Source organism: Streptopelia decaocto (genome assembly GCF_964273445.1).
Source record: "Streptopelia decaocto genome assembly, chromosome: 3".
NCBI classification, from domain to species: domain Eukaryota; kingdom Metazoa; phylum Chordata; class Aves; order Columbiformes; family Columbidae; genus Streptopelia; species Streptopelia decaocto.
Genome location: NC_138656.1, coordinates 87,238,476 through 87,256,005, shown reverse-complemented (window position 1 = coordinate 87,256,005; position 17,530 = coordinate 87,238,476). Strand labels below are relative to the sequence as shown.

At 36.8% G+C, this 17,530-nt stretch overlaps 1 protein-coding gene across 1 annotated transcript in view; it reads left to right on the top strand.

The window, feature by feature from the left end:
• Positions 1-2,416: 2,416 nt before the first annotated feature.
• The window catches only part of MEI4 (meiotic double-stranded break formation protein 4), a gene marked incomplete at both ends in the record, with an annotated part of 61,128 nt that continues 46,014 nt past the window's right edge, over positions 2,417-17,530 (top strand). Inside the window, 3 exons of the mRNA XM_082048963.1 lie at positions 2,417-2,423; positions 2,940-3,188; positions 14,868-15,427. Coding sequence (XP_081905089.1) covers positions 2,417-2,423; positions 2,940-3,188; positions 14,868-15,427 — 816 coding nt within the window. The remainder of the gene's footprint in view (positions 2,424-2,939; positions 3,189-14,867; positions 15,428-17,530) is intronic.

The window sequence follows — 17,530 nt, the reverse complement described above, 5'->3', positions numbered from 1 at the left end:
TCCAAAACATTCTCTGACTGTAGAACCACCTTTCTGATCTATGCTACTTGTTATTATTCCAAAAAAGGAGTGATTCTTTTTCTGCAGAGTATGTCATTAAACTCATTCAGTGTAAAGCACTATTACTGTAGAAGTGAGTCTATACAAGATGTTAAAGAGAAAAAGGCCTCCCTCAAAATCCAGGTTTCATTACCTGTTTGCTAAGTGTTGAAGTGAGATGCTATTTAAGATTTTGATTTAAAGCAAAATTAGGTAAGATACCATGGTTTATGTAATCTATTAGGGATACATCTCCTGTAGGGAATAAAATTTTGTCGTACCTTTTGCTTCTCTGTGTAGTATTATCAGCATGTACACTAAGGTTTTTGCTCTGGTTAAAATACAGTAGTTCCATTTAAAACAAAGTAGAAAAGTTACTCTCTTTAGTTTGGTAATAAGTGGTGAAAAACCACTATTAAAGTAGCATTTCACACTTCTAAATTTCCTTGAGCTGTAGAAATCGAATTTCAACTATTCCCATTCCAGTTCCTTGTAATGCTTGTCTACTTATTATTTTTATTAGGGATTTTTTTGACTCTAAATAATTTGATTTAAAGTTGTGGGCCGAGATGTGTAAAATCTCAGTGATCAAACAGCTAACTTTGACTTTTCTGTGTGATAGTATGCCCTGTGAGTAGAAATAAACACAGCATGATAGAAAAGAAGGCATTGATGGTGGCTCTTTAACGATAAAAGGCATCTGAGCATTTGTGAAATGCTGAAATTAAATACCATCTCCTGACATATGCTGGAATGTTGGTCCTTCTGCAACTTCTCTGAATGTAGTTTAAAGGGAGATGCTTGTACTGACAAAGCATTTTATGAAGCACAAAGCAAATCTTTATTTATCCTGTTATGAAGGAGGTGAATTAGAAAGCTTTTGCAAAGTAGTCTCTGGAGATACCAAAATAATAAACTAGCAGTGAAAGCCATTTGTAAGACATGTTTCTGCCTGCTTTAATTTGTGGCTCTGCTCTGCAAAGGCACTTACAAAGAATGAAACTTGACCGACATTGTTTGAGTGATATCTGGGTGAAACTTCTAGTAAGAAGATGAGGTAAGTTGGGGAGCACCTTTCAGGTTCAAAGCCGAAGACTTTTTGGATACTTTACTGTTACTACTTATTTTTCTTTCAGTGTGGTTCCATCTATTTCCCTTTATTCACAGCTTTGAAGGCAGTTCAATTACTTGTATGGTTCTGTATTTGTAAAACATTTCCTTTGATGTACAAGACAGACAAGAGTCTTGCATCAGTTTGTTGTCCCACAGAGATGCTGATCCTTTGAGGTTGAGAGAATTAACTTCTGCTTTTTCATTGGAATTCTTTGATATGAATAGAAAAGTTGTACAAAATTGATTTTTACAAGTAAAAAATTTCGCAAAAAGGACCATTTATGTAATGCATAACTGCTTTAAGCAGTGGATATAGATAGTATAGTTCAGTTTCTAAAGGCTTACACTTTCATTAGCTTTAGGACTGCACTGGTGGCTTAGACTAGGTGCTTTTACCCTGACACAAGGAAGGAATGTAGTGTTTCAAGTGCAGAGCAGTAGCTCAAAGCACAGCTGTAGGGAGGTGAATGCCTTGTGTTCTGTACATTTCAAAGTGTAAGTGACCAGTGTGTCTGAATGGACCCTATGCAAGGAATGTGCAGAAACTGTTTGTGCATTTCAGAAGTATTTGAAAGGTGAAAAAAATACTTTAAAGGCAGATCTTGCTGTAAGTGCCTCAGTGGATAAATAAACGTGTCATGATTTATGACATACTGTCCAAAGCTGGGGAGAACCAAAGGAAGAAATCAGCTCAGTGATAGCAAGTGATGTGGTGAAAACATAATACAAAATACCTTGTTCAGACTCACCACAACTTAATATAGTGCTTAGCCTGCAGTTTTCTTGGTTAACAAGAAAAAACAGTATGATGAACAATTTTTAAATCTCAAGGCCAAGGCCAGAGTCAAGGCATAGGAAGTGATGTTTTTGTTTTGTTTCAGGTCTTTTTGTTATTATTATTTTTTCCGGAAGTAATATTTTTTCAAGTAAAGAAATATAGTGAACTACTAGAGGAAAGTGGTGTGGAATTATGAAAAAAACCCTATGCTAATTAGGCTGGATATTATTAGATATTTTTAATTTCATGTTTTCCTTTTCTGTTCCTGGGTTCTGTGCTGTTACCCATGACATAATCATCTAGATAAATGTTTTATTCTTCTGGGTCCCATGATGCCTTTTACCCCGTCCTAAATGTTTGTAACAGAGTTGATAAAACTCTCTTCTTCAGTTATCTTACTAGCCACTTGTATCCCTCTGAAGCTGTCTGCATAGACGTTTATGCAGGCTTAAGCCTTAATGTAGACTTAGAACTGCAGGTGCAGCAATGCCAGGTATCTAAAACCAGAAACTAACAAGTCTTATCTTTTGAGCACTGGCACTTTTTGGTACACTTTGAAGAAATTGTACGTGTTGTGTTTATGTATAAATAACCCCATATGCATTCTTCAGTCATGGGTTTAGGATTTTTTTGTGGGGCAGAGTAGTCAGGGTTTGGGGTTTTTTTTTGAGTTTACTATTTTTAGTGTTTTCATCTTTGTTTTAGTGGAGATAACATTTGCGTTTAAATTTTTGCTCGGATAAGCCTATTTGAAATGCTTGCTATTTCCACAATTATTCTCAAACACTGCCTGTTACAGCTGAAGTGCAGGTCATGTATGTTTTATTCTCACAGTGTACACAAATGCTTATATTTCTACTCTTTTTTCTTGATTATCTAGGCATGCACTAGAAATAAAATAATTGGTCTCGTTGAATAGTTTTCAAGACCAAGAAAATACTGTGCATGATTAGCTTAATAGGGTCTTAGTTAAGTTACTTTTTTGTTTTCTGTTTTTCTAACATAACAGAAATCAAAGGTGGAAGAGAAAATCAAGTTTGGTATTTGAAAATATCAAAACTAGCATTGGCTTTTGCAATTATCCGCTCGAAACCACCAGGGAAGAGTTGCAAAGAATACACTGAGCACCTTGCCAAAACTGTATCTGAACGAGATTTTGGATGGAAATCGAAAGTTGAAGTGCTGGAAGTTGAAGTTCTTCGATTACGTCAGGAACTTCTTTTGAACAAGATCTGTCCAAGATTCTGCTTGGAAAACGGTAAGCTTCTGAAACAATTTCTGACTATGTTGCAGTAGCAAGGAAGTAGCTTATATGTTGCCTGCACCATTTCTTGTACCTGGATACAAGAGTATTCAGTGTACAGCTTTCTATTTTTCCCAAAGCCCTGAATACCTTTGCAATGGAATTGAGCTTGAGAATTTGATGCTTACTCAAAAGCTACATTTTTAACCTTCAGAATCAATATGTATCATATGGAATGATTCCACACAAAATTGCTGACACAAAATGTTACTCTGTAACCTCAGGGATATTAGTTTGTAGGAATATTGATGTACCGTATTTATATTTGGAATATATCTTAAAGACATACTGAGATATCTATCTATCTATCTATCTATCTATCTATTTATTTATTTATTTATTTATTTATTTTTACCACTTTGAAGATGCTTCAAATCAGAATTTAAGCCTAATCTGTTGAAAGCATGAATCCCTAATGTGTATAACAGGAAGGCTGGGCAGGCAAAGGACTGCATGGCTGCTATTTCTGTTAATGTATTTAAACTGCGAGTCCTGTGGATGTTTACTATGATATATGATAAAGTACTGTGAGTGTGATATTCTAGGATTCAGGAAGGCTGTTAGTTAAAGTGAAGAAAAAGTTATCTCAAGTGAAGAAAAAAAATTATCTCAAACAGCACTGTTTCTCTCACTTGCTCATGTTCAGTAAGTCATTCTCTGAGAGATCGATGGCACAGGATGAGCTTGGAAATCAGGCAGTAGAGGATGCCTCTGGGGAGATACTTCCCCTGGGAGATGGAGGTCAAAATGCTCTGGGCTAAAGGAGAGAGACAGTTCGCTGTTGAGGGGAGCTGTAAAATCAAAATGTATAGCTAGTTGCTTTATGACTTGAGATTTTTAGAAGATTCCCTGACAGACAACTCGATGAAGCTCTACTGGAATGCTTTTGTACTGAAACAGTAGCTGGTAGTTTCTTTATTGCCTTGTGAAAAGTTTTCTGGGTCCTAACTTTGACTGAGAGGGGGAATGTATTAAATTTTAGCTAGGAGCCCTAATGATTTTTTTTTAATGGACCTTTTTCTCTAGAGAAATTATTTAATGACTATTCATACTTAGTTATCGTTTGTGTGTCTGTTCTCTGCAACCTATTCCAAGCATGAAGTTTAAGAGAAAAGGTTTTGAGCTGCTGTTTGCAACAGGTGTCTTAATGTTGTGAAGAATTGATTACATATGATGCATATGATGAGGAGAGATTTATTAACATCTAATATCTAGAGAGGATGTTCTAATTCTGGATTAAGTAGAACATATCAAGGTGCTAGAAAGGAAATCAATTCATCTGCAACTTCTGTATTCCAAGTCTAATTTTTATCACAAGCTGTGGAACTGAGCAATATTGGTATGTCACTTGCCAAAGTAAACTCTTTTAGTTGTGAGATAGGCAGAGAAAAGCACCTGTCCCTGGTGAATAACACCTCTTCCAAAGGATGCTAATTTTCCTTGCCCTAGTAACAGTGAGGTATGTTCACTGACCTAAAATGTGATAGATCTAGTCTAATTTTAGATGTCTTACAGCTGCACTAAATTTTCTTCATTATCTGTACAGGGAAATAGCACACTTTACTGTTTGTGGTTCACTTGACCCATTGCAGTGTTCACTAATATGGATATGGTGAATTGTCCACAAAAGACATCCCTCTCCATTCTACAACAATAGGCTGACTGGCTTAGAAAAAAATCCATGATTCACAAATCACTAACCTGCTCTTCATAGATTTATTTTTTGGGGCCTCAGCAACCTGTTCAAACATATTTTGGATAGTTGACCAAGTCTCATTTCAGTGAAGCCAAACTTTAATTTCAGTTTGTGTTTAGCTAATGGAATCATAAATAGTAGAGATGAGTATGTGGTATTTGCAATCCTTCTACATTCCTTCAGTTTCTCCAGAGTACAAAATCAACACCCTACTAATTTGAAGGACTGCTGTGTAGCTGCTTTTCTGTTCCAATATTTGTTTATGATAATGATTACACTGTTGATAAATCTGCTAGAAAGCCTTTTGACGTATTAAATATCTGTGGGAGACCACATCAGCCCCATCTGCATCACATGCTGTCCAAGAGGTGGAGGGCATAGTCTTCCATAGTTTCTCTTAACTCCTTGGGTGTAAGAGAGCAAAAATGTATGGAAAATCTCAACAATATTGTAATTTCTATTTCTTCATACAAGTTTCCTTAACATTGAAAGGACACTTTTGAGCTCTAACTTTGAGTTGGCCATTTTTTGTGACATTTCTTTCTTTGGGCTGTTTTTGTTTGTTTGTTTTTTAAACCTTGGTATGACATGTGAACTCTTCTGATAATGGATTTGAACCATATATTATTTTGTAAAGATGTTCTTCATCAGATAGATGTAATTGCTGAGTGAGCATTTGTGGCTACAGTTACGTTAGAGACAAATGCTCAGTCTCTTGATTTTGAGTAAGGAAAGATCATTACTGATACCTGGCAGGATGTCTGTTGGTGAGATCTGTGCACTCTTCTGGTGATCCAGTTGATGATATATATATTAAAAGCAGAAACCCCATATTTGACATTTAAAGGAAGATGGTCATAGAAGCAAAGCCTGCCTGAAACAGGGGCCACTCTACCACTGACATCTTCTGCTCTGGGAAGAAGAAAAAATCCTCTCTTGTGTGTTGTGCCAGTTTTGAGATTTTTTTTCAAGTCCATGGATATTAAAGGCTAAAGGGTGGCAGCTCCTGAGGTAGGAAGGCACAAGGAGCTTGAATCTAAGTTCAGAGGAAAAGTGGTATAAGTGCTGATACATCCTGTTCACCTGAAAACTCCTATAGATTCATCAAGCCATTATTACACTTTGTTATTGATTGTATATTGCCCAAGTTTAGTACCTAATATCACACCAGAGAAGTTCTCTTTAGGGCTGAAGATAACTAGGATTGTTCTTAGGGACGAGTAATTTACAAATACTGTGTATCATTTTCTTCCCTCAACTCATTTCTCCAGCTTCATTTTTGGAGTTGATGTTCTGCTTAAAACAATGCAACCTCTTATAAGAATTCAAACCTTCAGCTTCCCTTTGGCTTTTTTGTATTCTGCTTAACAACTCTATAGTTGCAAGAAAACCAGGGTTTCACAAAATCCATCACTGGAAAAATCTCATGCAGCAAGGATACTGCATTTGTGTCTGCTGATGCCTATTGGGAGCTGAAGGGCTCAAGTCCTTCAGCCAAGGTTCACTTTGCAGCTGTATCTTCCCTGCTCTGCACTCACAATGTGAGAGCTTCCCTCTCCCACCTGCTGTTTGTAATAATAATAATAGTAGGTCTTTCAGAAGCTTCAGGAATTATTAGAGACTGCCCATGGAGTTTTATTTCTCTGTTGTGAGAAATTTGGGAGCTCTCTGAAGATATGATGCCTGTTTTCCTTTTCCATGTAAAGTTGCACACAGTTGCACATGAAGGAGAAAGAAGTATCAATTTTTACAGATAGCTCATGAAAATTATTTTTGTCCTACCTGACTAGTTTTTTGTCCACAGAGACCCTAAAAAAGTTTGGGTTTTCCCACTGAGGAGAAGGAGTGTGCTTTGCTACAGGTAAACTCTTTGATGGTATGGGTTGTTACAGTTTAATGTGCTGTTTATAAAATTGCTGTGGTATATATTCACTGACTGTACTGTGTCTGGAAATTCCTTATTTGACTTAAAGTGCAGCTGTCTTTCTGAATACAAGGGCACTGGTATTCCTTTTCCCTGCTGGTGCTTTTGGCTCTATGTCAGCCATCCAAGGAGGAGGGAGAAGCACGTATTTTTGTAGTTGTCTGTTCATTATTTTTCAACTTTCCAGTATGGTCCCCATGGGCAGAAAAAAAAATAATATTAATCAAAGTTTCTTGCCTTTCTTTGATTCAGACTGAAATTTCACAGAGAGGAAGAGAGAAACTTGTTATTCCAAGAATAACAATATAAAATATTTGAGCATTCTGTTATCAGTTTGCTTCGGAGCTACGTGAAAATACAAAGGGTCTTACAAAGCATTGATGAATTGGTAGATTCATGGATTGAAGCACCTGTCCTCTAAGACAAATTCCTCAGCTATTATCAGCTCATCAAATCAACAATCATATTGTTTCTTGGCAGCTTCTGTTAAAGAGATCTGAAAAGCCTGCAGCTGTTACTCCAACCTAAGAAGGCATTAATGGAATACTCTACCCTTTTTTGCCAAGTTGTGTTTTAGGAATGACAATTTCAAGGATAGATGTTTATTGCCTTGGCTGCTTTAGACTCGTACTCTTGAAGGGTTTCAAATCAGTTGTTGAGGGTATATTTTTAGCTGAACTTCTGTTGAATATGTATTCTCTCTTCTCCAGCTTCACCTTCAATCTTGATTTGTATTAGAATATTCCCTGCTTATGCAGCGGATAGGAATTTACTGAACTGCTTGTTCCTCTAATTAAAAAAAAAAACAAAAACAAAACCAAACAGATTATTCCCCCCCGCGCTTTTTTAGAATTGGTTTATTCTTTATAGATGTTTTACAGTAGAACTACCATAGTGTGTCTGTGTGTTCAGGGAGATGCTGAACTCTTGAGTCAGATTGTGATTAACATGAATGTCTGATTTTTATAACTGTGTCCTGAGGCTGTGTTGACTTTTCAGGATACTGTTCCCTAAATTCTACTTCCTGTGTCAAGACATTTGAAGCAACTTGTATCTCTTTAGTGAGCAAGAGCCAGAGACAAAAAGAATTTTGTATGACCTGCTTCACTTCTTAACTTAGTGTGTTTCTTGAGGCATTTAGTTGTACATGTGGAAAAGGGGAGCAACTTCCTTTGTAGGTTAATATGAATGAAGACACTTTGAGCTTCCAGGAAGAAGAAAGGAGACTAGACTTGCTGTGAAAGCAGAATTGTATAGAATTGGAACCAACCAGCTCATCAGCTGAAGTAAAACTGATTATAAATGATACACAACTCCAGGTTACCAGCAGCCTTGTTTTGGGCCACAGAATTCAGCCACCTCTTCCTTTTCCGATTCCCTTTAAGTCATGACTTAGGTGTTTCTTGCTCCGCCAGGAGAGGCAGAAACTCTGGGTGCTCAGCTTAAAGCCCCGGGATTTCCTTGGTTACCAAAGGAAGGGGATCAGATAAGTCCTGCTTCAATGAGAGCAGGAAGAGTGATAGCCAGTCAAAATCTTTTCTGAATAATTTGATTTCAAACCTCTGAAAGAGCAAAAGTTTCCACCATGATTTAAATAACCTAGCTTGTGATGTTTCCTCTGCCTCCTTACATTAAAAAGAGCAGTGGGAAAACATAATTGATAAGATTTATTTTTTTTTTTAAGCTCATTTTCAGGGAGAAACCAATCACATTATTTCAGAAAGATCAGGTCAAAACGTATGCATATTCCCTAGTGAATATGTTATCTGGAGCCTTTTAAAGGAGTCTTTCTTGTTAATGGTGGTAGCAGCAGTCCAAATCAGACTGAATAATAATGATAAAAACATACTAGTCTATTAGGAGAAATTACTTCCCTCCACAGAAAGAAGATGAAATGGTGTGAAATGTTTATAGCTGCCCTCAATGGCACTTAGCAAATATTTCAGTTCCTACAGCATGGTAGTAAGGTAGAGGAATATAGACTAGAATTTCCAAGTTATTGTGGTATGTTTATGTAAAAGCTATTTCTTCAGGTCAATATGTTTGAGTGAGCTGCTTTTATAGTTTGCTGTGTCCTCTCACAACTTTTTGCACCTTGGTATTTGGCAGGAAACAAGGAATGCAAAAGAAGGACAGTTGCAGGGGAACTGTCAGCCTCTGAGGGGGCATGTTCTGGCTTTTCTACCTTCCTTTTTCCAAGGTGAGAGGATTCCCCATTGGGCAGCAGTCAACACTTTGTTTGATGTCGCCATGGAAAACAGATCTGATTATTTTTGTCTGGTGCTTAGGGATGTGATATTTCTGCATAGAGAGATTCTTCCTCCCTCCCTCTGCCCCCTCATCCCCCTCCGAAAAGGTGCCCTTCTCTCCATACAGATCCATAAGGGCAGCCTAGTCTAGCTGTCATCTCAGCATCTTCTCTAAGGCATGATGGTGTCAGACAGTACTTCAAAAATGAACTGTCATTTGACATCTTAAGTGTACTGGTGTACTCCCATGCTTCTACCAATGGCGCTAATGCAAGTAGGTAGCATTGCTAGTAATGTCTTGCAACTGAAAAAGTTGTTTGTTTGTTTGTTTTTTAGGAGGGGAGCAGGGAATTGAGAACAGATAGATGAGATGACAAAAACAGGGTTAAAATATATTTAGCACAGATATATGGGAATATGGCTCTTGGAATATGATGATGAGATAAATCTGTTCACCATAATTGTAGTGACACAATGGAGAACTTTATGAAAGCTGAAGCCTTTTCAGGATAATTAAATAAGTTAATTTGCAATCTGGAAAAAGCACCAGCTGGAGCGTAATGATTCATTGAAATCTCAGAGTACAACTCCTTCCATGGAAAACAGGTCTGTTTTGGTTGTGGAAACTTTCTGCCTTTGAAAGCAGATGCTGTCTGTCTGATCAAATGGCATTGCTACAGCTGTTCTAAGCACAGATTTGGGGCAAAGGGACCCAAGAAGCATCCTGTTTTCTCCCAGATTTCTGTATAAGAAACCCATTCAGAGGCAAAAACAAGCCAATTGTCCCAGTAACAGAAGCTGTTTGTTTTTATAAATTCCTGGTATAGATCTAGTTCCTGATAAGACACACAGTTTTTAGGAATAAGGTTCATAAAAGCAAGTGAAATTCATAATTTAGTGTAGATCCTTTCCTTTCTTCTGGGTAACAGAATGATAGTTTTGGGGAAAACTGAATGTATATGGTAAAAACTAATTAAGAAATGTAGCCATGGCAATAAGGATCCTCTTGCCTCTAAGTCTACTGTAGTGGGCTAAGAATCAGTCAGACTCACAGAATGGTTGGGGTTGGAGGTCATCTTGTCCAACCCTCTTGTCAAGCAGGGCCACCTAGAATCACTTGTGCAGGACATTAATTCACTTAATACATTGAAATACCTCCTATCTGGCTTAGAACTCAAATTTCAGTCATCTCATTGAGATGGTCAGTATTGTAAAGTTAGGTTAGGTCTTTTGTCATGAAAGCTGCTTAAGGAGCACTGACTGAACCAAATCTTTGTCCATCACCTGATGATCGATCCTTCCATATCTTTGCTGCAAGTATTCTTCATTTGACTTGAACTACAGAAGATTTATGCTGTCTTCTACAGAAATCCCCTAAAAATGGATGTCTATATCCTCAAAATCCTTCACAATTCTTGTTGAATTCTAAATGTTTAGATTCTTTATGTAAGCAAAACCCCTAACAAATTGATGTATATGCTTCTAGGCTTTGTGAAAAACATTTTCATTCCTGACATTGAACAATTAATTTGGGAATTTTAGATACTCAGTCCCATATTCATTTCTGTGAATTTGTTCCTGAATGGGACAAAGTATGTCAGCATGAAATACCTAAGCTTTAAACAGAAGAGCCTTCTTTTCCATGGAAATGCAGATGTATGGCATACACAGTTTCTAAAACTTCTTCATTTGGAGAATCCTGGGAGCTTTTTATTGTTTTTTTCATTATTATTTCAAAATGCTCAAATATGTGAGACAATATTTCTTTGCTCTGATATATACAGAAGTCTGCATCGTTTCCAGATCAGGACAACAATGGTGTGCTAAACAGATAGAAGTTCATAAGGGAGGAGAGAATTTTTTTTTTCAACCAGCCAGCTTGGTTAGTGATGAAAACAGAAGAATAGAGACAGTCTTACACAATAAGCCTATGAAGAAAAGGTAAAGAAAACAGTCAATGTGAATAAGGAGATAATTTTTTTTTTTTTTTAAGATGAGAATAGACTTTATTCTTCGTTAATGGAAATTGCACTTGTAACAGACTGTCAAGGTTTAAAAGGTTTAACAAAACCAGGACACAAACCAATCAATGAAGATTTAATGAAGAATAACAAAGAGACCTGAAAAATGCAGAAGTGGATAAGTGAACACAGTAGGAAAAATATTAATAACTTCACATACGGTTTCATCTCCTTTTAGAAGTTATTGACTGAACACCTACTTAGAAAGCAGAACCGCAGTATCATCAGGTTTCTCACGTTGTGATTATTGTTAGTCTTATTTTTCATTGTCCTTTTTTTTTTTTTAAAGAAGTAGAATTGAGCCCATCAATTCTGAGTTTTAAGAGAGCTTTACATGTTTAACAGCATTGTTTCTGGTTTTCATGGGGTAATCCATGCATGTGCTCACCAAGTGAGAGAATTTAAACAATGCCTAATGCTTGAAACTGAAGTAATTTTGGATTTGCAGAACTCAAACAATCTCTTCACTTGGTTTCTTACACCTGGCCCCTTCAAACCTATTTTCTGTTTTACAGTCCCTATTGGTGGTGTAACTTCGAGTATATTAAGTTTTTCAAAAGACTCGAAGGCCATTTTTTCATTCCACAGCAATTTCATTGACTGAGGACCCTTCAGTTTTTAAATTTTGAACTACATACAGCGTGTGACCTTCCTCATTCACTCTCCCATCTGTAGCAGCTGGCAGCACAGGTGTCTGCGAAAGCATCTTCCACCTCCCCTGCTCCTGCTATATGAATATTACAAATACTGCCTTTCTTACTCTGCACTGGGTAGGACCAGGAGCTGGGTCACTCATCTCTTCACAGCTCTGAGAATTCTTATGACCATACCTGCTGGCAACAGGCACTTGGGAGACAGAAGGTGTTTTCCTGTCCTGATGAAGTAACTGGCTCTTCTTTCTCCCTTTCGTGTCCCTGAATTAAATCTTGGTGAGAGACTGCTGGTTTTCAGGACGCTTTTTGCAGTGGTGGATATGTGTCAGTTTTTCCGCCTTTGTACCCCAAAGCTCATGTGGTGACTATATCTTGCTTTGTCTAGGGAGCACACAATTCTGATTTTCAGCTTAGGATCTTAATGTAGGAAGAAGCTAAAGTCCTAAAAAGGAATTAAGAGTTTAAATGTTTCGTGAATCTGATGTGACATATTTCAGAAGGCTGTAAAATTGCTCGTGACTTGGTATTTCATTACCTAAATAAAGGCATTGTAAGATTTTGTGATTAGCTCATCATGTGCATTAAATTTTTGTATTTCTTGTTCCAGTATATTTAGAGTCAAATGTTCTTGAAATTACTGTTTAAAGATTATCATTAATGTGAGGCAGGCTTAAGGCTGTTCCTTTTTTTTTTTTATTTTAACTTAATAACCATTATGACTGCTTTCTCATTTAAATAGTAAGTACAAAGTCATTAGTTTAAATTATTTCGATAAATACATGATAAGCTGTTTCTAGACACTCTGAGGGAAATAACGAGTATTTCCTAGTGGCTGATTTATTTATTTATTTTTAAAAAGATTACTTCCGCATTCTCCAGAAATTACTAGAACATAAAAATGACAACATTTTTAAGCCTTTTGTGTTATTCGTTGAACTGGAAATACACTGCTGTTGGGGACTTACTATAACAGGGTTTTCTGGAAGCTCATAATGGGACAGGAATTTGATATCTCAGTGAGTAGGAACCTAAGCATAAATGCAATACTGTCTGCTACTGGTGGGAGTGTTTCATTGTATATCCTACCTCTTTTATTTGCTGGCGGTCTTAAGTTTGGTTCCTATGGATATTTCTGTATTTCCTTCTCTTCTTCCTTTCACCTCTGTGTTTGTTTTTTGGTTTGTTTCTTTGTTTTTTTTTCCTTCAAGAAAGGAATCACTGAACATACATATGGGTTTTTTGCTATGTAGTTCTTGCTTTGCTTCTTTTGACTCCTGGCACTACATTCTCATGAGCAATTTTCATATTGCCTCATCATGTTAAAAACAGGAACAAAATATCAACCTAGTGAAACTCACAGTAGATAGATTCCCTAGAAGGGCTTATTTTCCTTGAACAGTACCAAAAACGACTTTCAATTTTTTTACTTCTGGAACGTCTTTTGCTCGAAACCCTAAGGAGAGAATACATGAAAGATTGATGCTTGTTTTTGTTAGTGACACCATGGGAACTGTGCTTTGCCTCGTTGCTTGCTTTCCAAGTTTGGATATTCAGGGCATTTGGGAGCAGTGTTAATATCTGAAACACTAGGCTGGCCTTACAAGCCCTGCTTTTCCTATCTCCTGGAAATGTCGGTTGATTTCCCTACAGTTAGTCCTTCTATTGTGAGTCTGTTGGTACCAGTCCTGTTCAATTTTGAGTGTATCAGAATGTTAAAGGCTTTATATTCAACAGTAAATAAATAAACCACATTTCCAGTTTTGGTCTCAGTAGTAGCACCCTCATTGGATGATCTGGTGTGTTTTCTGAGACTGAAGTAATGGTCAAAATTCAATTTGAAATTGTAGTTTTAATGAAGTCTGTATAAATTTATTTGAGTAGTATTTCATTAGTGTACACAATTCTGTAGACTGTTGCCTAGTGATGTTTTCTGTGATAAAAATGCTTTTCTAACTTGCCGTGAAATACCACATTTATTTCTCATCAGGACAAATCATCTGTAAAATCTTCTTCTTCATTTCAAAATACAAACAGAAAAGTATGATATTGCTTTGGATCCTTGTGGAAAACGTGAACAATATCTGCATGTTTTTCAGGCGTGAGAAGAGCAGCAGTTTGTGGCTGTGCCCCAGTGAGCAGGGCACAGCCAAGAGTTGGTCAGATGGGGTTCTAGCCTTGCCTTGTGGCACTGAGATGTTTACACGTGTTGGTCTTCAACTTCACTGCTCTAATGTGTCTTTCTTGTTTTGATTGCAACCTTTTGTCATTGGTAGCATGTAGCACAGAGGGAGTCTGTTGTCACCTAGTACTGATTTTATGCATAGAGGTGCTGACTTAAATGTATCTAATGTGTGACATAGGATGAAAGACATTCTACAGTGGTGTACAAAAAATAATTTATTATTATGAATGCAATGCATACCTTCTGTAATGTAGCTTGTGTCTTTGAAGAAGATGTCATGAGAGATATGTGGTGACTATATAAATTTTTGATTCTGAATGTTTTTCTTTGTTAAATAATAAAAAGCTCAAGTGCAATGTTCTGTTCAACTTTGACTCTGTTAGAATTCCTTCCATGATCTGGGGAGAAAGACTAAATGTGAAGGAGAAAATTATATCTGATTCATGTATAGAAATAGACCTTCACTGTCTTTTGAAAGCAGCCTGAGTTCTTGAGAGTGAAAGTAGTGAAAGTATTTGGAGGGCCAGAAATTGACAGGTGCTTCCTTCCCTGGGAATTAATGAGAGTATAGATGTCCTCTTAAATTGTTTGTGTGATGTCCACTTAAATTATGTATGTGAAAACTTAAAACCATCAGGAAATCTAAACTTAAAATTGCTGTTCATATTATTATAAGCATAGAACATGTTGTTCACAGATAGACAGTACCTTCTGAAAGCTTTGACTTCAACTTAAGGATGTCACCTTCTTCCACGGCTAAATTCTAGTCATGGGAAGTTCTTGGGGAGCAAGCATACATATGTATTACATGATTTTTGTGTGGAAGCAAAAGGAGAAAGGAAATACAACACTTTCTATAAGTGTGTATTTAAGTATTACACAAATGTAACTTTCACATTTGTGTTTCAGGAAAACCAGATGCCTCTGCTGAAGCTCTTCTGGATCAAGAACGTGTAAACCCTGTGAGTTACTCAAGCCAGCTAGAAGACTCTGGATGTGATGTGTCTAATGACTATGCATTTGATTCTTTAGGCACAGCTTCTGATTTTCGCCAATCTGAGCAAAATGTCAGTACTTCTAAACCTTGGTTGGAAATGGTTCCTCCACTGAATCTTTGCTGTACTAGCAAGAAGGAATTTCTGACTGCTCCAGTGCAGTTTTTGCAACATCTACTTGAAATAAGAAGACTGTCAGAAGGAGGAATTCTTCAAGCAGACTTCACAGAGCTGGAGAATGATTCTTTCACTGTATGCAATTCATTGTCTCAGTTGCTTGATGGACTGACTGTTTTTTACAACAGTCCTAAATTTCCAGTTTCAAATTTTGTTACGGAAGCGGTTTCTGTTTTGATCAGTTTGGTGACTGATACTAAATTATCTAATCATGTTTTGAAGAAATGTTTCAAGAAGCTGGAAGAATTTAAGAAAAGCCTAATTCAAATTATTTTAAGAAACAGCAGTGTCAATAGGGTAAGTGTAAAACATTTTCCATCTTTCCTAAACCATTTTAATATACCATAAAATTCTCCTGTTTTAATACACTTTTTGAATATTAGTTTGTCTTACTGCATTTTGAAGAGTATTTCTCAGATATTTGTGTGGTGGGTTTTGTTTTTTTTTTTTCTTTTTTTGTGAAATGGACAATAAATTCTCTAAAACAGGGGTGTCAGATTCATTTCACCAGGGGCCACATCAGCCTCGTGGTTGGCTTCAAAGGGATGAATGTAATTTTAGGACTGTATAAACATAGAAGCAGTTACATTTATACAGTCCTGAAATTACATTTAGCCCTTTGAAGGCAACCATGAGGCTGATGTGGCCCCTGCTGACAATGAGTTTGACATCCCTGCTCTACAACATTTGAAGAAGTTCTTGCTCATGCATTCAAGTTCTTCTAGTCTGTTCCTGAGTACAGGACTTCTAAAAACTGTTAAAAAGCAGATTAAAACAACTTTATAGAAAACATGAGAGAAAAACACATCGTTTCTCTTGCTCTATGAAGATATAGTATAGATATTGACAAAGCAATGACTGTACAATTTTTTAATTCTTTCTTGTGCACTTAGATTAAATAGCTTGGTTTGCTTAAGATAATCTGTCACTCACTAGACATTTGAAAATTTGTATTTTAACAATAAATCAGCAAATGAGTGAAAAATTCAGAAATGGCACGTCCTTGGCACAAGCAACAGATAGGACTGAGCTGCATTTTGTCTGTATTCATCATTTTGCGTGGGTCCTGTTAGTTTCCTCATTCGACTGAAATATCCCTACTCTGTCTTCACAAGACTTCCCATATGTAATGAAGTCCATTGTCTGTGTGAGGATTTTCAGGTTTCATTCTGCCTTTTATAGTAACTTGAAACAGTTGGTGGAATTGTTTGAGTCTTGGATGTACCAAATTAGTGTCCACATGTATGTAACCCCGCTACCATTATAGTAAATGAGGATGTAATCCATGGAGCCTAAAGAATGCTGACCAGGTACTAGGTCCCTGTTTTAGGATGAGCTCTAGAATTGCCTTTAGCAAAATGAGATCCTAGACATCTGCTACACCTGTGGGCAGATGTACCCATTTGTCTTAATTTAAAATGAATTCCGCTCACTATATAGCAAGTATTTGCCCCAGAATGTAAATATGAAGCAAATACTATTACCAAACTGGGGGGCATGGAGTAGGGTGGATATGCCTGTATTTTGGCTAGATGTAGGAAAACAAGAGCATTCAGAAGGAAACTTTCCTATACTGTAGCTTTCCAGGATTAGAGCCTTGTATCTCTAATACCAGCATGCTTTTAATTTCAGTGTCACCATGGTATGGTACTTAATTTTTAATTAGAGGTGTCCCTGGCCAGTGTTTGGAAAGGATGTGAGTATACATACCATTCTGTGTGGTATTAGGAATAGAAAGTCATGTAGGTGTGATGCCCTTTTTGTGTGTGTGATTACAAGGTACAGAACAAGAAAACTTGAGCAGGCATTCAGTAGGGACTTCTTCATAGCTGATGTTCAGTGTTTCCGGTTCTTCCCCTCCTCTACCTGAACTGGAAGTTAAGAAATAATTACAATAAGGTTAATTGTAGGAGCATGACCAAGAGGCTATCCAGAGAGGGATTACTTGTTGATTGCAGAAACGTGGGGAAAGGACAGAAAGAAAAGTAAAGCTTAAGTTAGAGGTGTCACATCTTAAATGAGAGAAAATATCTTCATAGGTTGGGACATTTTAAGTCTGCAAAGTGCTTTTAGAAGTCATTCAGGAAGGATGGAGTATGTCCACATAATTTACAGGTGGTATATTTTCTCTGAATAACTTCATTGAAAGAGATGGCATTTTATGTGGGTTTATATCTTGCTTCCACCAACATATTAATGCTGTTTCTTATCGGCAGCCTTTACTTCAATCGAACAGATTCAAAGAGTTTAAAAATAGTACAAAGCAATTATTAAGGAATAATTGTGATAGTTTCTAGATTTCTAGGAAAAAAGGGGAAATGTTGTGTGTAGTAATTGCAATGTTTATAAAGAGTTATTCTTTTTAGAGTTTTGGTTTTCTTTACATTGAATTGAATATGG